The following is a 22,862-nucleotide window of genomic DNA, read 5'->3' as shown; positions in this document are numbered from 1 at the left end:
CAATTATGTGCTGAAATCAACTCCAACTCTCCCAGACCCCATTGTAAATGTTTGATTGCAAATCCTCCATAAGCCATGGTCTCTAATTTCCATATCTGGTAGACTTTGGTCAGGTAACAATGTACCAACACTTATAAAGCTGTGTGACAACGTGGACTGGCTCAATAATTGCATCCTGGATGGCCTCCTCATCCTGAATCCTAGTCATTCTACCTCCTAACTGCACAGAAAATACCACGCTGGCCCTTTGCTGGCATAAATTATGACCCTAGCCCTCCTTGGCTGATCCCAAACCTTGTCAACATGTAACTTCAACTATTGCTCTCCTAATTTTTTTTTCTTCAGAAAGAGACTTCTATTAAGTATGAGAAAAACATACAACAATCATAGCTATAAGCCGGAAGAGAATAGAATCACCCCAATATGTAAGGTGATTTCAACCACTGAGGAGCATCATGATGCCATGTAAGACCTGTGGTACTAGAGGAAAAGAAGATGCCATGGTCCCATTCCCGCATAAATATCACACGCTTCACCTGCGCAGAATGAGAGGGCCCTTGAATGCGGGCCCAAGTAGCCATAAGAGTGTGGATGATATCACCCCATATAGTACTAATGCACTGAGACCCAAAAATCTGGACACCCTCAATAGCCTCCGTGCATCTAGCTCTCCAGATCTGCCATGCTGTAATACTGGCAATAATCTCCCAACTGGTGTCAATCCTCTGTCTAGGGGGTGTATAACCAGAGTGAGGAACATCCTGCAATAGACCATGCTGGGCAATACCTCTACGAATGAAAAAAACAGAATCTGTACCACTGCCCTCATAAAAAAGCTGCGGACTGGATTGGGAGAGTCAAGCAACTGCCCCCCAAGTCACATGCATGGCTCGGCCACTCAATTTGCCCATAAGTTGGGCTACAGGACCCCAAATCTGCTGTGCAATGCTGCACCCCCATAGACAATGTTGTACGGACTCAGAATCAGCCGCACATCTAGGACAGGAAGGTGCTACACCGAAAACTGATCTCCACTGATTGGTAGGGAGACCACCATGTAAGAATAACCAAAAGAAATGAGAGATATGGCTCCTTTTGTATGAGTGCCAAAGTCTATGCCAATATCTGCGCTGTATCACTGGAGAAATATCATTGCTCTCCTAAATGAAGGGACCAAAGCCCTTAACTTCCACAACTTCTCAGCTTGATTCCAGGGGCAAAATGATAAGTTGCTAATTCTTTGGGAGCAAAGAAAATAATAATGAATATGAGACGAGATGATAAGCTGCTAATTCTTTGGAAGTGGAGAAAATAATAATGAATATGAGATGCGGCATACCCTTCTATATAAACCTTGGATTTGGGCTTTCACACACGGCCATCTTGCCTTTATGTGTCATCTCTTGCCCCAAATCACTGGAGACTACAGTTGATACCCTCGTTTAGAGAGCAGCATTTTTGGAGACGACTGTCGAGATCCAACTGGAAGAGAACGATCTCTGTGTTCTTTTGGCTCTCTGACGTGATGCATTCCTAGTCCACACTTAAAGACATACCCTTGTAGCAAATCCCAGATGCCTGCGATGCTTCACAGATTTAGAGTCCAATCAACATTGCATATGTGGTTGCAAAGAGCCCAGAGGCTTTGGCAAGGCATTGCACATTTGATTGGTAGGATGAGGAGGGGGACTTGCAGCTTGATACATCACTGGAACCAGCCTGGCTTTACAATCAGTTTCTCAGGCTCTGTACAAGGGACCAGATTTTGACACGGCCATTTCGATCAGCAGTGTCGTCTCTGTACCTATTGCCTCACATGTAGTACCTTTATCTATGTATAGACATCCTGTGCCAGACATATATTGTCCACCCGCACTGTGACATGTAGAGGTCTTCGACCGTAGTAATCACAACCTTAGTCTAACTAAACTGCACTTAATGATGTTCAAGAGATAGACAAATATGTGTCAATGCAATGCAGCTATATTAGATGATGAATGCGGTTACAATGAGATCTGAATAGATCTATGATGCTGAATATGCTGCCTATATGCTGAATATTCTGATATGCTGAATGAACTGCTGTCCACTATCTTTCCCTTGTCTCCTGGGAAGGAAACGCTGAAGGGATGCTTTGGAACAGATGCTATGCTGACCTGATGATGAAACGCAGATGCCCTTCAACACGGGAAGGTGGATGCTCCATGCGTTTGCAGATCTGATGGGCTGAACTGAACTGAATGCTGATGCTTTTGCTGAATATGCTGCTCCCAAGGCTTCTTGGAGGAGAAACGCTGGAGAACACTGGACTGAATGCTCCTATCTGAGATGCGATGATGTTCTCAGCCCTTCTGGAGTAGAAACGCTGAGGGATACTTGGCTGAATGCTGAATGATGGACTTGAATTGCTGAATGGAGAGGCGCCAGATGAAATGTCCAAGACTGCTGGTCGGCTGCCCCATAAATGCCTGTAAAATTGCATAAATGCCTGTAAAATCCCTGATAACTCCTAATGATGCTAATGATGCTAAAATGATGCCATGTCACTGTACACCTGAATGGTGTGCACGTGACATTCCCCGCTGCTAAACTGTTGCTCGGTGATAAACCTGGCAACCTTCGACTCCTTTGGTGATCCTTCTCCTCGGAACCACTGCCCCCTTCTGTCTTCTGCTACCGAGACTGAGGTCGTCTGCAGGAGTGAAATCCTTTGAGCCAAGACTCTATGTACTGCGGGAACTGAATGGCAAATGCTGCTAAAACTGCTTGGAAATACCTGAGTCACCCCTGATCTGCCTGTGGAAACCTTTCACCTCTACCATCTCCGTCGTTCCTGAAGCTCTGAACCTCCTGAGGCGATGTTGGAGCAAACTTCCGTCTTCTGTGGAAGAGAAACCCCCTACTGCTGCCAGTTGAAGCCCAAAACTTATGTCCTCCTTTGATGATGGATGTCATTCTTTCCCAGAGAGTTCATGGGCAAACATGTATGCCTTGCAGATGCAAGAATGACTGCTAAGATGACTGCTAAGATGTCTGTTATGCAAGCCATGTGCAACCCTATATGCTGTGCAAGAATGCAGATGGATGGGTTACTAGTGCATACCTAAGGGAAAATCCCTAAGGGTGGCCTGCAAGATTTTGAGAACTGGGTTTAACTATGCGGAAGCGATTAACATGATGTTTGACTGAATGACTGATGGAATGAACATGCTCTACGGCTGGTTACCCTGTAACGCTCTGATACCAATGTGACATGTAGAGGTCTTCGACCGTAGTAATCACAACCTTAGTCTAACTAAACTGCACTTAATGATGTTCAAGAGATAGACAAATATGTGTCAATGCAATGCAGCTATATTAGATGATGAATGCGGTTACAATGAGATCTGAATAGATCTATGATGCTGAATATGCTGCCTATATGCTGAATATTCTGATATGCTGAATGAACTGCTGTCCACTATCTTTCCCTTGTCTCCTGGGAAGGAAACGCTGAAGGGATGCTTTGGAACAGATGCTATGCTGACCTGATGATGAAACGCAGATGCCCTTCAACACGGGAAGGTGGATGCTCCATGCGTTTGCAGATCTGATGGGCTGAACTGAACTGAATGCTGATGCGTTTGCTGAATATGCTGCTCCCAAGGCTTCCTGGAGGAGAAACGCTGGAGAACACTGGACTGAATGCTCCTATCTGAGATGCGATGATGTTCTCAGCCCTTCTGGAGTAGAAACGCTGAGGGATACTTGGCTGAATGCTGAATGATGGACTTGAATTGCTGAATGGAGAGGCGCCTGTATATATATGTAGGATTGCTGCTGGTCGGCCAGCATAACTGCTGTCGGCCAGATGAAATGTCCAAGACTGCTGGTCGGCTGCCCCATAAATGCCTGTAAAATGCCTGTAAAATTGCATAAATGCCTATAAAATCCCTGATAACTCCTGATGATGCTAATGATGCTAAAATGATGCCATGTCACTGTACACCTGAATGGTGTGCACGTGACACGCACATGTGGTGTCATTAGAGAGAGAGCGTAGAGTCTTCAAAGAGCTAGATGCCCCTGAGCCTTGAGATGTGGACCCTCTTCTCGAGATTTGCATGTATCTCTGCATGCAAAACATAGGGATCTGTCGATTGCCTCACCTGCTGGAAGAAGCGAGTTATTTGGCTAAAGGTGAAGATAAGTTATATCGTCCTATTTTGAGTGCGGATCGCATGGAGGTTTGGCACCTCCTTGGGGACAAGAAGCCACCCACACCCATCACTAGTCCCCTTATATGGGAATCTTATGCACGCTCTCTATACAACGTCCCACATCAGCGTGCACTTGACTTATCAAACACTCCATGACCCACATTTCTAGCTGTGGGGGCAAATGTCTCTTGAAAGTCAAACCCTTTGACCTGTGCAAAACCCTTCACGAGCCTTGCCTTGTACTTATCCAATGTACCATCAGACTTGTACTTGGCCTTCTAAACCCACTTGGTGCCATAACTTTTCGTTTTGCAGGACAATCCACAAGACCCAAGTGTGGTTTCTCATAATTGAGTCATACTCTGGTTGCATTGCTTCACCCATTTAGGATATGGTCCCTTCTGTGGTGGTGCAAGCTTCTCTTCATGATCTGATGAATCCACCTCTTGTGGAGTTGGTACCGTCACTGGTGCTGTCTGATGGGCTACTTCTTCATTGAAGGATAGTGTGAATGGAGCCTTATTTTGCACTTGATGAGGCTGTTCCTTGAACACCACATCAAGACTGACATCGGGTCGTATAGTCGGTAACTCTTTGCTCCATACTGCGCCCTAAGAAGATACATTTCCTTCTCTTGGAATCCCACTTGGTTCTAGGTGAGTCTTGAACATGCACAAAACATTCGCAACCAAATGTCTAGAAATATGCAACTGATGGTTTCTTACTAGAATAAGCCTCTTGAGGTGCATGCCCTTCACACTACCTTTGTGTAACTCCTGTTAATGATATGCACTGCAGCGTAAACTACCTTAGCCCAAAAACAATGTGCATTCCTTTCCCTTTGAGCATACTCCGTGCCATCTCCACAATTGTGCGATTGTTGCGCTTTGCAACACCATTTTATAGTGGAGTATGAGCAAGTGTGAAATCTATCTTGGTCCCGTGCTCCTTGCAGTAGGCATCGAATTCAATTGATGTGAACTCTCCTCGTCGATCTATTCAAAACTTCTTCAGTCTCTTTCTTGTCTCATTCTCTATCAAGCTATGCCATATTTTGAATTTTCCAAAAAGCGTCAATCTTCTGCCAAAGAAAATACACCCACATCTTCTTACTAAAGTCATCGATTAGTAACAAGTAGGAAGAACCATTCAATGCAGTGGTTGGCATTTTACCTCAAAGATCTGCATGAACAAGCTCTAGAGGAGTCTTTGCATGATTCTTGCTTTCTTGTGGAAACTCTCTTTTAAGACTACAAAGCTCAGATGTCCAAATCTTGCATGACATAGCTTGCTTGTCCCGACATTGGCTCGAGTTGTAAAAGCCGACAACTCATACAAGTTGTTGCGTCAAATTCCTCTCTCTAAACTTTCAAAGAGTGTAAGTTGTCCATCCAACCTTCCTTCACCAAATGTTGGAGGACGGGTACTAGCGTTTCTGCGTCGTTTGCAATTTGGGCTCTCTCCAAATCTGCCTTCAAATAGCAAACTACTTAAACAAGCTTTGCCTAGAGACTAAGCTTTGATACGATGTAAGTAGTAGAAGTAAGATCTTCACAATACAAAGCAATAAATTGCAGAAAGAAGTGAAGAGTAAACACTATTTTTGCTCGCAAACTTTGATTACAAAATGATGGCTGTCCACCCTATATGCTTTGATACCATGTAAGAAATCACAATAGGGGAAGTAGGATCTTCACAAAGCAAAGCACTATATTGCAGAAAGAAGTAGAGAGTAAACAATATTATTGCTTGCAAACTTTTATTACAAATTGATGGCTGTGCAATAATTTGCAGAAAGAAGTGGAGAGTAAACAAAATTTTTGCTCGCAAAATTTGATTACAAAATGATGGCTGTCCACCCTATGCTTTGATACCATGTAAGAAATCACAATAGGGGAAGTAGGATCTTCACAAAACAAAGCACTATATTGCCGAAAGAAGTAGGGCGTAAACAATATTATTGCATGCAAACTTTGGTTACAAATTGATGGCTGTCCACCCACCCATGTGCTCCGGGTAAGTGTGTGGGAGAAGGAATTAGGGTTAGTTCATGTGGGAGACATACACAGAGAAGCAAGGGAGAGAGAGAGAGAGAGAGAGAGAGAGAGTTGTGGGGATAAGTCAACTCATGAGGCATGAGTGTGTGACTCCCCTATCACACATGTATATTGCACTAGTACACATAGTGCACTTAGTACATTAATGTACTAAGTGTACTATGTACTATAACTTATGGGCTTGTACACACTATAAGGGTGGGCATAACGCCTTTACCCCAACAACCTCCCACTTAAAGGCAAAGTGTCCTTAAATGAAGGAAAAGAAAAAATCAGCATGTACATGATAATATACAAGGTGTGGTCATTTTGACCACTGGAGAGAAGATCTCCTCAAAGTCCACACCATATTCCTGCTTGAAGCCCTTAGCCACTAACCTGGCTTTGTATCTTGGCTTTGCATCTGGTGCAACACTTGCATGGCAAAACTTTCTTGCCTGCAGGCAAATGCACCAACTTCCATGTTTCATTTTTATGCAGAGAATCCATCTCTGACTTCATGGCACGCTCCCATAGAGCCTTGTCTGCTCTCTGTAAAGCCTCTTTATAACATGAGGGCTCCCCATAGTCAGTGAGCATCAAGTAGTCAACCCCTGGAACAAACCTGTCAGGGGCTCTGGAGGGTCTAGTGGACCTCCGTACCCAATGACCATCATTTGCAGGTTGCTGTCCAGCCTGCATATCACCCATTGGTGGCTCCTGTTCCATGCCATAAGGCTGAAAAATCATGCCCGGTATCTCCTCTAACTGTGGTATATCCATAGGGATATCTTCTGCCATATCTGGCTGTCCATTTGGACCATTTTCAGCACCATTTAAGGGTTGGTTTTCCTGCTGTAATGGCTGATTTACAGCCCTTTGTTGTTGTCCATGATGTCCATCATCATCAAAGATGACTCTGCCAGGCTCCTGTTGCCTTGCAGGCTCCTTATACATGCATGTTTCATCAAAAATGACATCATTGCTGCGTATGATCTTTCTATTCATGGGATCCCAAAGTCGATACCCCATTTCACCTTTGTCACCATATCCTAGGAATATGCATTTGTGAGACTTAGGATCAAGTTTGGTGCGCATTTCCCTGCGTATGTGCACGTACGCAACGCAACCAAACACTCTCAAGTGCTTGTATGACGGAGGCTTCCCTGTCCATACTTCCTCTGGCACTTTCCCACCAAGCCTCGTGTTAGGTGACCTGTTTATAAGGTGAACGGCTGTCATAACAGCTTCAGCCCAAAAACCATGAGGTAACGCAGCATGTGACAACATAGAACGGACCTTCTCCTGTATGGTCCTGTTCATCCTCTCTGCTGTCCCGTTTTGTGGAGGATCATAAGGAGTAGAGAGCTCCCTCTTGATGCCTTTAGCATCACAAAAGTCCTGAAACTGTTTGGACATATATTCTCCACCATTGTCGGAACGCAAAGCCTTCAGTGTTTTGCCAGTTTGATTCTCAACAAGAGCAACAAACTTCTCAAACACTGAGAATGTATCACTCTTCAAACGAAGAGGATAAACCCACACCTTGCGTGTGGCATCATCTATAAAAGACACAAAGTATTTTGCCCCTCCCAAAGAAAGCTGAGGCATCTCACATACATCTGTATGCACAAGCTCTAACTGAGCATCTTTTTGTCCAAGAGCTTTCTTGTGGGAGCACTGTAGTTGCCTACCATATATACAATGCTCACAAAACTGAAAACTTGAAAACTTTAGAGAAGGCAAGTAACCCAAACGAGACAATTGCTCCATTCCTTTGACACTCATGTGTCCCAACCGGCTATGCCACATAGAAATTTCCGGCAGCTCGGTTGCATTTATATTAGCATGGTGACAAACACCTGCATGCATAAAGTAAAGAGTGTCCACCTTAGAGCCTCTGGCAACAACCAGTGAGCCCTTACTAATTTTCCACTTTCCACTACCAAATGTGGTAACATAATCAGCATCATCAAGCTGTCCAGTAGAAAGCAGATTCTTCTTGATCTCAGGCACATGCGTGACATCATGGAGCATAAGCTGTGAGCCATCTGAAAATACAAGCCTCACATCACCTCTGCCAAGTATCTTGCATGCATGGTTATCACCCAAATAAACCACTCGTTCATTGCCAGCAGTATACCTGACAAACAAGTCTCTGCAACCTGTGACATGAAAGGAGGAACCTGAATCAATGATCCATGAGTGCATACCATGACCACCTGTAAGAAGTGAATGGGCATCAAGTGAAGACGTAAAGAGGACCTCATCCTCACTGTCACCTGCATGTGACACATTGATTTCTTCAATCTTGACTCCACTCTTGCCCTTTGGCTTTACATCTTTGGCTTCATCTTTCTCTTTGTCTTTGCCTTTTCCCTTTTCCTTTTGATCATTTTTCCATTTGTAGCATTGCTTTTTAATGTGTCCCTTTTTGCCACAATAATGGCATTCCAAACCCTTTTTGGAGCGAGACTTGCTTCTTCCCCGTTCTTGGCTTTTTCCCCTTTGTTGGGATCTCCCACGTGCATTCATTGCATTGGACTTTCCAACAGAGTTGTTTTTCCTGTTCATCTCTTCTTGAAGAAGAGCACCCTCAACATCTGCATATGACAGCATAGCATGCGAATTGCTAGTGGCTGTCCTTAATGTGTCCCAACTCTCTGGCAAAGTGCATAACAGAAAAGTGGCTTTGAACTCATCGTCCATTGCCAACTTTTGATTAATGACTTGGCTGACAATACCATTAAACTCATTGAGATGGGCTGTCATAGACGCCCCTTCCTTCATCTGAAGACCTATGAGTTTCTTCAACCAATACACTTTGCTTGAGGCACTTTGTTGGGCATACAAGTCCTGCAATCTTTGCCACATTTCCCAAGCTGTCTTCTCTTCACGAATGCTGAAAAGTAATGAGTCTGACACAGACAACATGATAGTAGATCTTGCCAGCTCATCCATATCTTCCCACTCTTCAGCAGTAAGAGAAGCGGGCATTACACCCCTTTCTTTGATAGGCTTGTGCTGCTTTTTTTGGAGCAACACATTGTAACACTGGGTTTGCCAAATATCATAATTATGCGAGCCTTCAAGCTTCTTGATGTGAAGCAATGAAGAGCTCTCACGTGTGGTTGCCATAGCAATATGCAACCTGTCAATGCCTGACTCCCTGCAAAATGTGCAAACACTGCACCAAAAGCACACAAAGTGCTCACAGTTTTTCTCCCACTACGGAAGGACAAATGCAACTTTTCTCCCACTTTATGTGATGAAATCACCAAAATCTGGTTGCTGCAGATTTTGGACAGCACCTTAAATGTGCTCTGTTGCCCTTCCAAAGTACTCTACAGCAGTACCAAGTGCTCACCAATGATGTAACAAACCTGTACCGGCAAGTACAGCAGCTGAAATTGAACCTTTTGGTCACTCAAAACAGTGTACAGCCATGCCAAAACTTGCACAAAGCTGTGCCAAATCTGTACCAGCAGGTACAATAGCAATAAATGCTCTCCTGGCTGTCCAAATGAGTGAAAATCAGACTTTTACAGTCCCGTACACTGCATACAACAGTCCCGAACAGAAATTGGGCAAAAGCCCCTTGACTGCAAGCTGATTTTTGAGGATTCAAGGCATAAATGTCTTGCCTGCTGCTTTGCCAAGCTCAACAAGCATACAAACTTGAAAAGCCCCTTGATTTAAGATCAATTTCTGATCATATATGGTACATTGACGCACATGAAGGCATCCAGAGTGTTCACGATGCTTCCCCCTGGCCACATATACATCAAATACATGAAAGCCCCTTGATTTACAGGCACATTGAGTGCTTGTAAGGCATCAACACATTATCCACAGCATCAAATGCGATTGTTCGCATGCAAATCAACCAAATCGACACAAAAGCCCCTTGATTTGCACTGCAATTTGCTGCAATGTTGCCCAAATGTGCGATTTTTCACATCATACAGCATGTATGAGTGCTTAATTGCACAATTACATCAAAAGCCCCAAATTTCGACATCCAATTTCCTGCAAAATGATCCTGATTGTGACCAATGTCTTGCAAATTGATCCTGATTGTGACCAATGTCACCCAATTTTGCCAATTTTGCTCAGAATTGAGCAATTTGACACCTGTATCTGCTCAATTGTTGATTGTACTTGCTCAATTGCAAATCCCAAAAAAAATTGAGGAAAATACCTTGTAATTTTTGATTTTTCTTCAATTTGCAGGCTGAATTTTGATAGAAGAGGCTGTTGCAGGAGAGGGGGGCAATTCTTGCTGCTGCAGATTGTTGGTGATGCTCAGATGGCTGGCTGCTATGAAGCTCCCTGACCCATAGTTGCCTGTCGGCTTTCACAGGCTTGTCGGAGGCAGCACGCACAACGACAGAAGATCAGACAAACCGGGGCACCTGAATTGGGGGTCCTAGTCGTTGGAGGCGGTGGCGAGGATGAAGAAGGCAACGGCGTGGCCGAGGGCGCCCTAGCCCAACACATCCACAATGGTGAACCCAGCAGGGTCGTTGGTCTTGAGGAAGCTGGACACTTCAGCGGCGCGCGTGTCCCCAGCCTCGAAGTGAGTCACGCCATTCTGCACGGGCGAGTCGGAGGGACCTGCTTCGCCTGGTTCGCTCTACGTCAGTTCGTTGCTCCACGCTCGACGCCTTCGCTTCACGCCCGCCTGCTTGTTGACGTATTCACCAGCTGCCTTACGCTACGAATCTTCGCTCCGTTGGACTTGCTCGGGACAGCTTCGTCGGATCCAGCGCTACACGTTTGCCACGTATTCGCCTAGCGCCAGCCTTCGCTCACGCTTCACCTGGCTGCTGTGCGCTTTGGTAGCCTTCGCTCACGCTTCGCCTGGCTGCTGTGCGCTTCGCTCGCCTAGCGCCTTCTACACCCCGTGTGTGCTCTTGCGCTTCTTCGCTTGATTGGCTGTGCCTGACTCCTTGTCCGCCTGGCTACTGTGACCTTGATACAAGCTGCTCACGCTGAAGGGCCTTGCTGCGAGTGTTGATGCCCTGCAGGCCTTGCTGCGAGTGTTGATGCCCTGTAGTATGACAGCAGCAAAGCAAGCAGCTCGTTCAGCTATCAAGGAGAAGAGGGAAGAGGGAGGGATCACTAAGCTCTGATACCAGTTGTGTGGGAGAAGGAATTAGGGTTAGTTCATGTGGGAGACATACACAGAGAAGCAAGGGAGAGAGAGAGAGAGAGAGAGAGAGTTGTGGGGATAAGTCAACTCATGAGGCATGAGTGTGTGACTCCCCTATCACACATGTATATTGCACTAGTACACATAGTGCACTTAGTACATTAATGTACTAAGTGTACTATATACTATAACTTATGGGCTTGTACACACTATAAGGGTGGGCATAACGCCTTTACCCCAACAGTAAGGAGCTGTGATGGTGATCTAGATAGACTCAGGGTGGAGGATGTCTTGCTTACAGGAGTACTTGAACACAATGAACTCGATGATGAACAAAGACTGCCAAACTAGTCTATATATAGTGTCCAAGGTTGGCATGGATGTATTTTGGCCATGTCGGCCAACACATGACTTGGTCCAAAATGACCAACCAACCATATGATCTGATTGGGACCATACTAGGGTCTTTGCACAACTCCCACGGCCAATTGAGACCATTTGGATCCTCAAATAGGTCCCGCAACCCGAGAATAATGTGTCCCTGGTTTGTTGTCGAGCACTCACTAATGCGGTCAAGCATGCATCCTACTCGGTAGAGTGGTAAGTCTACATGATCCATCTCCTAACCATATGGCCATATTTGGCCACCATCCAGTGTCTAAACTGGGAACTGTGAGGTGCCCCAGTGCTCACCACAAGGGCTACTCCTCGTATAGGGGGCCTCACAAAATGAAGCATTGAGCAAATGCTTTCAAACAAAGGCGAGGGCACACTGATACGGGTCTAGAAGGCTTCAATTCAGTTTGAGATCACGGCTCGTGCCAATTGCGCGAACTTCATTTCTCACTAAGATGCTATGGATTGTGATGGCACTATACAAGTCAGTGAAATGTGACGCGTTTGGGAACTTCGAGGCCTTTCAGGTGAGATTGGTAGCACCTTCAGATGGCATTGTCCTCGTCTCAAACTCATCCATGGGATTGGAGAGACGGTTGGATGCTTTCGATTCTTTTTGTGACAAGAGGGTCCTCATGGTGAATGCTGGTAAAACCAAAAATCATGCTCTATGACACCTCATATCAGGTCATGGCCAAACAGTCCTCACACTCAAAGATGATGAGGTTGAGCTTGTCAGATCTTGTGTGCCTCAGGACTACTTTACTGGTCCAATTTTCACCATGCATTCATGACTGGTATTGTCTAGGGGAAACAACCGAAATGGCACGAGGGGAATGGCTGAAACGCATTTCGGTTCTTTGGACCTCTTGAAATGGCCCAAATACCTAGAGTTTCAAGAGTTCCCCACAACTATGCTCTTGGAGTTGGGAGGATCATCCTATATAACCTTATGGCCATATGGCCATACGGCCCTCCTTAGATAGCTTCACCTTCTTCCCGCATGGTAGAGGCTCTAGTAGAGAGGATTATTTGATGGGATCCCCGGCCTTAGCTCAACACATTTATGACTTCACCACCTGCCCTCTTCTCTTGGGGCTGACTACACCTACTTGTCCGCTATTTCTGCACTTTCCATACACAACCCCATTCTTTTTTTTTTTCGTGAAATGGTGTTGTATATTATATGTAAAAAATGTACATCAGCCACATGGCTCACACAGAACCTATGGCCCCACAAAAAATCCTCTAAAGGATCATGACCATGCAAACCTGTACACTAATAAGAAAGCCTCCTAGCCAAATAAGCATCCCAGATAAAAGCATCAAAGATGAGCCAGCAGAGCCGCCGTAGACCATAACGAAATAATATCTGCATCCAGTAGCTGAGCTGAGAGAAGAGAAGAAAACTGCCAAAGCAGCAAACCGTGGATACGTAGAATGTGCCCATGTATTCCAGACAAGGAATCAAAGATGAACCCATTTCGTGTAGTCCAAATATGCCAAAGTCTTGTCCATGTAAGGAAATGGAATATCACAAGGTGACTGTCCGAAGTAATGACTTGAGGACAAATCCCAAATATCCACTGATGAGCCGAAACAGTAGACCTCTCTACTGCCTCCGAAACGCGAGAGACAAAAGACCAAATCTGACGGGCCACTGGACAACTCATGAACAGATGCATAACTGTTTCAGTGCATGTCGTGCAGAAGAAGCAAGAGGCCAATGTAATTTTACGACGGCTGAGCTGATCCGTGTAGGTAACCCTCCCACCAACCTCCTCCAAATGAAAACCTTACCTTGGTAAGGGAGTTTAGACTGCCAACCACGCATAAGAGTTTTCTGCCACCATGATTTAGACTTGTGCAATCCCCACACCTTATTGGCCTTGGTTGAAACCCAATCTTTCTCTGATACGAGCTTATGATAGACCTGGTTAGCTGAAAGTGATATCAAGTCACCAGATTTACATAGTGCCCAATCAAGCCAAGGCGGATCTGCAGATGGCCGAGGCAATGGAGTAAAAGGCTCAACTGCATGCATGATGTCAACCCATAGTGGCTGAAATGTCCGAGGAACCCTAAAGTGCTGCCGAATACGACGAAACGAATATGGTCTGTCACGATCAGGTATCACAGCATCTCGAATTCTAACCAAGCCTAACCTGACCATGCGGTTGAGTCGTATGCGTGAAGCATCTCTATCTGGCCAAACAATGACACGCGACTCCACAAATGTTTCGAACTGCAAAGAGTTCAAAAGTAGTCTAGACCCCCCCCTCCCCCCCTCTTATTATTCTCAGGTACACTTTCAACATGATCTGAATAACATGTAAGAGGATCAACTTTGTTGCCATCTCTCCATGTATAACATTTGTGCCCTCTCATCATTCTGACTTCTCAGCTCATTAGCATTGTACATAATTCAGCTGAGTCTTCCTTCCCTTGCACACAATGCTCCACTGCCAAACCTTTATGTAAATCTATGTCTCAACATAGTTGGTATGATTACAAGTGCAGAGAGAGTCTCCTAAAGCTATTTTGAGAGCAAACAATGTGACAAATCACAAAGCGCGAGGTGCAATAGATTACCAATGTCTTAGTCACCGCAAGAAGAGGGTATTTTTGGTTCAACATGAGATGAATTCTATCAACTATTCTTGAGTGCAGATAGGGGTGGAGCATGGCGTTGACTACTTGAACACTGGCAGTCCACACCTATCACCGATCCTGCCACTTGGCACACTTACACACAGGCACTATACCATGTACTCAACCAGCCTGCCTTGACCCTCTACACACCTGCCGACTCGACTCAACCACTCTTTTCACTGTCTCTCCAATGCTACCAAGGCTATACACAATCTCCATAACAGTAAGGCTAAGATTGAGGAGCAGGCAACAAAGGGGGGCAGAAGGAGCTGCAAATGGTGGGGCTAGAGCAGCACACAAATTTGGGTAAGAGCTCTGGATCTCTCATTGAAAGCAAGCCTCTGGACTTTTCAATTGTAAATAAGCTTCTACATTCAAGATCAGCCATTGTGTGTGGTCCTTTTTTTCAAAAAATAAAAAATCAAGAAATTGCAGACTGTCTTTAAAAAATAGAAGGATTGCTTTTCTCCAATTGAAATTTGGAATCTATGGCTAGATTATAGGTGTTAAGAATGCCACAAATGCTTCCTCCTAATTATTGTCGAATGACTGGAAAGGTCTGGCGTGCTGGATTTGTCCATCCTTGAAGTAACACACATACATTGTCCTCCACCACCGTGGTTATATAATGAAGGGTATGAAATCTTATCAAGTTTAATGAAAGCTCTGTTTTTTGATGCCTTTTTCCACATCTTAAAGCCATTTTAGTGATAAAGGCATCTTAAAGGGTTGATTGAAGCAGAGGTGAAGGCATTCCAATAAAGACAAATATTCTACAAAGGAAACCGACATGGTTATCTGCACATTCAGTTAAGTGGCAATACAAACTATCCCCTGCTTTTAAATCGGGCATTAGTTTAATAGTTGGATAAGCATCTGAAACCATTCCCTTTTTGTCCTTACTCCCATGTGCATGCATGCGTGTGTGTGTGTGTTTTTTGGGGTGGACGGTGGAATTGGAGGTGGGACATCTCTGTTTACATGTTACAAAGACCTTTCTTTTTCCCCAAAAATGACTTCTATTAAGTATGATAGTAACAACCTAAGAGCCAAGGCTCATGGAATCAATGCACCATGCATAACATGAATAGACAACATTGTTGGCTGAAAGCCTTTCCATCCACTGAGGAAGTTCTTTCTCTTGGCATTTGAAGATCCGGAGGAGCCATATATTCTCGACCAAATGGCCATATGTGTATGCACAATATGAGTCTAGATGCAAGAAAGAGTCTGAGAATGTAGGATCTGAGTTTTGTCCATGGCCTCTATGCATCTGGCTTTTCAAAAATGACAAGATGTGGTGCTGGCCAATGCCTCCAGATGAGCATCAACAGGAACATGACATGGCCTGAAAACAGAGACTGGAACTTTATCCATGTGGCAAAATCCAATCATATGATCATGAATCCTGATAACCATAGAAGAGTCTGAGCTCTCATAGGAAAGCTAGGGTCCAAACAGTGTCAACCATGCAACAGATCCCCAAGTGATAAAACTAGTGGAGCGGGATAAACTACCAAGCAAGAATGCAGTGGCGACTGAAAAAATCCTGGCCTATGTGCAGTCCATAAACAATGTTGAATATACCCTAGAACATGAAAGCAGCATGGGCATGAGGGGCTCGCTCCAAAGAACTGTCTACACTCTTTCACTGCAATCCATCCGTGAATAGAAAGCCGAAAAAAAAGGCAAGATCTTCCTTTCCGTAATTTCCTCCAGAAACATCTTTGCATATCTTGTGTCACCTGGAAGCTCTCCAGATGAGGCATTTTGGAGGGTTTCCACCATCTAGTTTGAATCTGAAATCTCTTGGTATCCTAGATTGTGTACTGAAAAAGGCATGCCAGTAAGAGGATTATTTGCTAATTTCCACTCCCATTCTCCTGGATTTCACTGTACATGTTTGATAGAGCATCAACCATACATCCAAGGTTGCCAATATTTAGATAAAGTATGCTCTGGAAGTTGGTCAATAAACCAACACTTTCAACCCTGGGCTACAATCCTGGCTGTCGCAATCCGTGCATCTTGGATAGAATCATCATCCTGGCACCTCGACATCCATGCATCTTGGATTGAATCATCATTCTGGTACCTCAACATCCTGCATTCAGACTGAACTGAAAAAACCAACGTGTCCCCTCCTTTCTCCAAAAGGATACCAATCACCTGAAGAGGAACACCTGTACTGTAGAGAACTGCCAACCAACTGACTGGAGTAGTGGGTGTAATATCTCCAAATTCAGCTCTTTTGGACTGAAAACATCAAAGTAGACACAAAATTATGTAGGGTATGAACTGTTAGATATCATCCCCTACTTGCTAGCTTCCTATTTGGTGTCCTATTTTAGCCTCTAGGGCTGACCATGTTAGTCAGAGGGGCTGGTCACCCCTCACATATATTTTACCCATATTTATTCCCATTTTATGGAGTCGTGGGTATTTTCCCAGTCGTGTACGTATTTTAGCTCTAGTCGGCTGCCTTCATGTAGAGGTATATATAGCCGGCATGCCTCCCTCATATTTCACTGCTCAGCATTGCTTGCCTAGCTTGTCTAGCTGCAGTCCCTCACTTACGAGGTTCTCCCCTCTTGCTCGGGACATGTATTCCTTTTGGTGATGATATTGAGAGCAGGTTCTCACTTGTGTTTCCTCTCTCTCTCTCTCTCTCTCTCTCTCTCTCTCTCTCTCTCTCTCTCTCCTGTGTTTCCACTTTCCCTTCTTCCGCTGCACATTCTATCATGGTGTCAGAGCGTTGGTGATTTTCAGCGTTGGATGCTCCCTCCTATACCTCTTCATATCTGCGTTTTTCCGCCCATGGACAGATCTGCGTTTTTGTGTTCATGCGTTGAAGCTTGTGTTTCTTCAAGGGCTGATTGACACCCATTTAGTGGGTTGTAGTTTCCTCTCTTCAGGGTGTCAGATTTCAGCCTTCTTGGCAGCCTGACAAGGGTGCTTTTTTTGGACAGCGTACCTGTCCTTCTTGGTGGCACCTTCCAGGGGTTCTCAGGCGTTTTTTTTCAGGTCTGGACAACAACATAGCTGTCCCAAACAGGCTGCGTTTTTTGCTTGTTTGGGCTTGCTTTCCCAGCCTTGATCTTGGAGCTCTCTGGGCTCCCTTTTGCCTATCCTTTCTGGTTATCTTGTGCCATCCCTCCCACCCCTTGATTTTTTTCTGTAGCAGTTCTTGATCTGAGGCTTCAGCGTTTCCATATTCAGCCCTTTATACCTCTGCGTTTTTTAGATTTGCAGCCATGGTTGCTACGTTTTTTTGAACCGATTTTATACAGGATCTTGAGCAGAGTTTATTTTGTCCGAGCTTGTGTTCTTTGCTGTATTTGTAGAACAAGGAGGGTGTTTTGCCCTTTTGCGGTGTGATCCTTTCACATGGATGCTTTATTTGTTGCTGATTCTTGGGATCTGGTTCTTTTTCTGGAACAATCTTCTGCTATCTGTGGTACTTTTGAGGACTTTGTTACCATTGCAGTTTATATTCCTGCTTCCCTTCCTCATTGTGACGAGTCTATCTCTGCATCTCTTTGTGATGCTTCTGAGGATGCCCCTCCCCTTGCCAGTTTTGCAGGCTTGTTGTTTTGGAGGATGCTTTTTCGGACCGAGTGGGATGCTTTTGATCTGTGGTTGCTCACAGTGGTACTATTGGAAATAAGTGCTCACTAGGAGTACTTTTAGTCTTGGTCATCTCAGTGTATGCCACGTGGCACCTCTATAATTGTCTCATAAGTGAGTCTACTCAATCTTGTACTTCTCACCTATAAATTGTAGGTGTCACATCAATAATCAATCAATCTTGTGTCTTGTCTACACTCATCTCAAGGTATGTCTAAGCTTTGTGTTTCCTTTTTAGTCTTGCTTTCATTTCAGTTTCAGTTTCAGCTTTGTCTCTACCCCATTTCTCCTACATGGTATCAGAGCAGGTTTATCCTTGCTTCTCCCAGGATTGATTATATACAGGATTTGATCTTGGTTGGTTATGAGGTTTTTCATACCTTCTCCAGGTTGGATACACGACATTCGACTTCGGGGAGTGTTCTTACACTTGGGTTTGGAACCATTATTTGGAGCAGCACGTCGCAGCCTATATGGTTGTTTTCTTCCAGAGGAGCAGTGTACATGGTAGCTTGTTCTGTTGCTTTTGTAACTGAGTTGCTGAGGAGATTGCTTGTGGAGCTTTCTTGGTACCTGTTTCTGTAGTCTTTCATCTTTGATCGAGGACGGCGTCTCTGGCTTCTTGGAGTTTGCTCAACATCCGGCGCTGAGAGGGAGTGTTGATATCATCCCCTACATGCTGGCTTCCTATTTGGTGTCCTATTTTAGCCTCTAGCGCTAACCATGTTAGTCAGAGGGGCTGGTCACCCCTCACATATATTTTACCCATATTTATTCCCATTTTATGGAGTCGTGGGTATTTTCCCAGTCGTGTACGTATTTTAGCTCTAGTCGGCTGCCTTCATGTAGAGGTATATATAGCCGGCATGCCTCCCTCATATTTCGCTGCTCAACATTGCTTGGTTAGCTTGTCTAGCTGCAGTCCCTCACTTACGAGGTTCTCCCCTCTTTCTCGGGACATGTATTCCTTTTGGTGATGATATTGAGAGCAGGTTCTCACCTGTGCTTCCTCTCTCTCTCTCTCTCTCTCTCTCTCTCTCTCTCTCTCTCTCTCTCTCCTGTGTTTCCACTTTCCCTTCTTCCGCTGCACATTCTTTTATGAACATGGTTTGCTCATTTTCGAGCTCAAATTATTATCAACATTGTTGTATATGTGTTGTGGTAGGAAGCTATGTTGTGAACTTTACTTGAATGGTGGAACACACAATGGAACACGTAGCCTATTGGCTCATCAAAGACCTTGAAGCATGGTGTGGCAAAGAATCCACGAGGATTGTGAATAGGGATGGCCACTCTATTGAACAATCAATTATAAACAGCCCTACAGGGCAGCACCGTATAGGAACATCGCTTTTCATATGGTTCCAAAAGCCATGGCTGAGTCTTAGGAACAAGATGAGGAGGGAAGTGAAGCCACTATGGCTGTTAAAGAAACTCTGGAAGTGGTTTCAAAAATTGTGGTGATAGAGGCCACCTAGCTTGTTTTTTAATTCTTGAATGAGTGAAACACTTGCATGTCTTCAGTCTTGGGCTTTCATTCTCCACATATGGACAATCGAACGCTTCAGACCATTCTCAAAATGGTGCAGCTTCAACAGTAACTCTTAAAAATGAACAATATATTTACAAACCTCTTCTTTAGTGTTTGTGGAAATGCCTCTTACTTGTGATGTGGACATGACAAGAGAGTATGATGCTTGTAGCCGTGCACTACCTCTATTTGAAACATTCACAGACTTTATTAAAAAGTCCATGCATTTCTTATACTGAGCTTGGCAAAGGAGAGCATCTTTTTATTTTTTTTTGGTATGATCAGACCGACGTGATACAATTTTCACGAGCTGGAGTTCTCCCCCCCGGGGGCCCCCCTCCCCCCCGCGGGCCCCCCTGGTAGATTTGCTCTCATCCCCTCTGCCTCTTTCGCCTTCGCCCTGCCTCCCCTTTGTCTGCCTTTCCATGCCCTCCAGTTGCCCTTGTTTCACCCTGCCTTGGAGTGCCGCCCTCTCCCATCTCCCCTGCCCCTTAGTCACCAACGCCTTCTCCCCTCCCATTGCCTTGTTTCTGCCCTCCCCCCTGCCCTGCTCGGCCTAGTAGCCTTTGCCTTTGCTTTCCCTACTCACCTGCCGCCTTTGCCTTCTCCCGCCCTCCTCGCCACCCCTTCTCTCGATTGCCGCACCTCCTCTCCTTCACACCCTTCGCTGTTTCGAGACTCCCCCTCTGCGTCGTCTTCTGCCCGTCTTTGTCTTCTCAGCAGTGCTTTCCCGGGTTGTTTTCTCCTTTCCGCACGAGTCAGCTTCTTTGGCCCTTATGTAACCCTTTAGGAGGACTCTATGGCAGCTGCTCTGTCATCCCCGACTGAGGCCGTTGTCTCTTACCCATCTTTTTCCGAAGTGGACCCACAGCTCCTAATTGCCTCCCTAGAGGCCTCCACCTTGGTTTGCATGATTGTTGGTAACCGCCTAGCGCGCGGACAACTCAGGGATCTTCGGCAGGCTGCCCTAATCGGCGAGCCGAGAAAGAATCCTCTTGGGTGCGGATACTACAAGGTGAGTTTGATTCCCTTGTGACATTGGATAGAGTCGCGCAGCTGAGCCCTCCGCACGGCAAACGGCCCAGGCCTACTTTGCGAGGTGGTAGCATGACTTTGACCGAACATTTGACCCCTGGCAGGTGTCTTGGGCTTCCCGGTTACAGTTTGTTTTCCTGGTCTGAGGAAGGAATACCTCCCCCCACTACCAATGATTGGTCGAGTTATCGAGAGAGTGATGGAATCCCCCTGCACAATTGCTTTGGTTCTACCTCGGACGGAGGGGATTCCCTCCACATTTGCATCGCCTCTTCGGAGTCCGTTCCTCATGTCATTTCTCTTCCATGTCTTTGAGGAGATCCTATTATGCCAGAGAGTTGAGTACTCTGGCCTCCTTGGACAGTGCTTCATTTGTCCGATGTCGTCAGACAGGGCATCTTGTTAAAGCGTGCCCCCACCGTCCATCCAGGAGAGCGCCATCACTAGTCACTCCCCCTGGTTCCAGCACAGCTCTTCATTAGGGCGGAGGAGGGGAATCCAGCTCTCAGTATCCAAAGCACTAGGCCTCGACTCCCGAAGATCTTGGGGTAGGAGAGTGGCAAGCTGTTGGTCCGAGGCGAAGACGTCGCCAAGCCTCCAGGGCAGAGTGGCACCGCCAAATGCGACAGCTTGGCGGGCCCCAAGAGGATATGGTTATGTCAGAGAACCGTTTTGAGCATTTATCGAAGCAGCCCCTAGACGATGATGGGTCTCCCTTGTCACGTCTCGGGACTCAGCGCCAGCCTCCTCTTTCTGGAGATCGTTACCTCGTCATAATCCTCCACCTGATGTCCTTTGAGGTCTTCTAGCCTTTTTGCACCCCCAGTGGACCCGGCCCCTCAGTCGTTGCCCCCTCTCCCCCTCAAGAGGCCCCCTCTTCCTCCATCTAAGTTAACCCCGCCTTCGCTTGCCCCCGTGCCTCCCCCGTTTCCCCACCTCCACACCCTCCGCCCCCCCCTTCTACCTCTCTAGAGCCTCCGCCAACTGGCCACACTAATCTGGAGAGGAGACAACAGACCAATTCAGTGCACCAACGGATTCATCATTTTATTTAGCCCGTCAAGATGACCATTGCTGTCTCTCGGGTACGTGCTTTCCTCCTAGAGTCACCAGGCGGCACCCCTCGAGTTTTGGGGCAGCTTGTGGATTACAGTTTGTTCAATGTTTTCCCGTCTGCGGAAGCTGGTATCTTCAAGGAGATTGGCTCCCATCTACATTTGCATGGTTTTCCCGTCTACGGAAGCTGGTATCTTCAAGGAGATTGGCTCCCATCTACATTTGCATGGTTTTCCCGTCTGCGGAAGCTGGTATCTTCAAGGAGATTGGCTCCCATCTACATTTGCATGGTTCTACATCACTCCAGGCCTTCCACCCCGGAGAGTGGCACGATCATCTTCTCTTTCCCCCTGAGCTCGGCATCATGGACAGTATTGAGCTTAGAGTCCTTGTCTGCCACCATTCATGGGCACGTGGTAGACCTCTCCCACTATCTGCAAGACTTGCAGATTACTGACATGCTCACTCATTTTTGGCCATTGGCGCGGATGGTGTCCTCTAGCTTGTAGGTGGTTCTCTTCATATTTCTTCATGTCTCGATGGCAGTAACACCCCACCCCCACCCCCCATGTACCTTCATTGTGAAAGATGGAGCCCAAAGTACACCTATTCTGGAGCCCGGCAGGAGTGGTTTCACATGGAGGGCAGGATTTGTGACCACCTAGAGAGGCTCGCCCTAGGACGGATTGTGATTACTCATCACCATCCAAACCCACGCTCAAAAATCTCAGAGGCAGTTCCGATAGTTCCACCTCCCACCACTCTTAGATATGTGGATTGTGTCATAGGGGAGCATTTGTTGGAGCTTGGCATCCAACACCTCCACTGGACAGCCCATTGCTTAAGGCTCAAGTGGCGACAACTCAGACAGAGCTGAGTTCCATGAAGGAGAGGAGGAGGCTGGAGTACAGATATCATGCTAGAGCTTCTTTTTGGACATAGGGTCACTGGCGATTTCTTTGAGATCACAGGCCCTCACAGGCAGAGAGAAGGCACCCGTAGATTGCATGGCCAGGATGGTTCTGTTGTCCCTGATGATTGATCCCCTTGAAGTTAAAGCCATCGTCACATATTTTTTCAAATTCCTTCTCTCTGGCGCCCCTGAGAGAGGTGGTCCCCCTGCTCTCCGAACCTTCTTGATGACACCCTTTACCTCAGAGGAGGTGGCTGAGGCT

At 45.9% G+C, this 22,862-nt stretch overlaps 1 protein-coding gene across 3 annotated transcripts in view; it reads left to right on the top strand.

Annotated features, from left to right (window-relative positions):
- The window catches only part of LOC147606308 (Transducin/WD40 repeat-like superfamily protein), an 88,072-nt gene that overhangs the window by 58,573 nt on the left and 6,637 nt on the right, over window positions 1-22,862 (top strand). Inside the window, exons 13-14 of one of the 3 annotated variants that reach the window (XR_015264959.1) lie at window positions 14,996-15,073; window positions 15,166-15,247. Coding sequence is in view for 2 of the 3 variants with exons in the window: in XM_086791903.1 (XP_086648029.1) it covers window positions 14,996-15,073; window positions 15,181-15,247 (145 nt within the window). In the remaining variant the exon portion in view is untranslated. Of the gene's footprint in view, window positions 1-14,995; window positions 15,074-15,154; window positions 15,248-22,862 lie in introns of all 3 variants that reach the window. The other 2 variants (XM_086791903.1, XM_086791904.1) reach the window with 2 other exon arrangements.

The sequence above is a fragment of the Cibotium barometz genome, chromosome 57 (assembly GCF_041138505.1).
Source record: "Cibotium barometz isolate CiBa-2024 chromosome 57, ASM4113850v1, whole genome shotgun sequence".
Taxonomy (NCBI): Eukaryota; Viridiplantae; Streptophyta; class Polypodiopsida; order Cyatheales; family Cibotiaceae; genus Cibotium; species Cibotium barometz.
The sequence above is the reverse complement of the archived record's forward strand: the minus strand, read 5'-3'. Positions and strand labels throughout refer to the sequence as shown.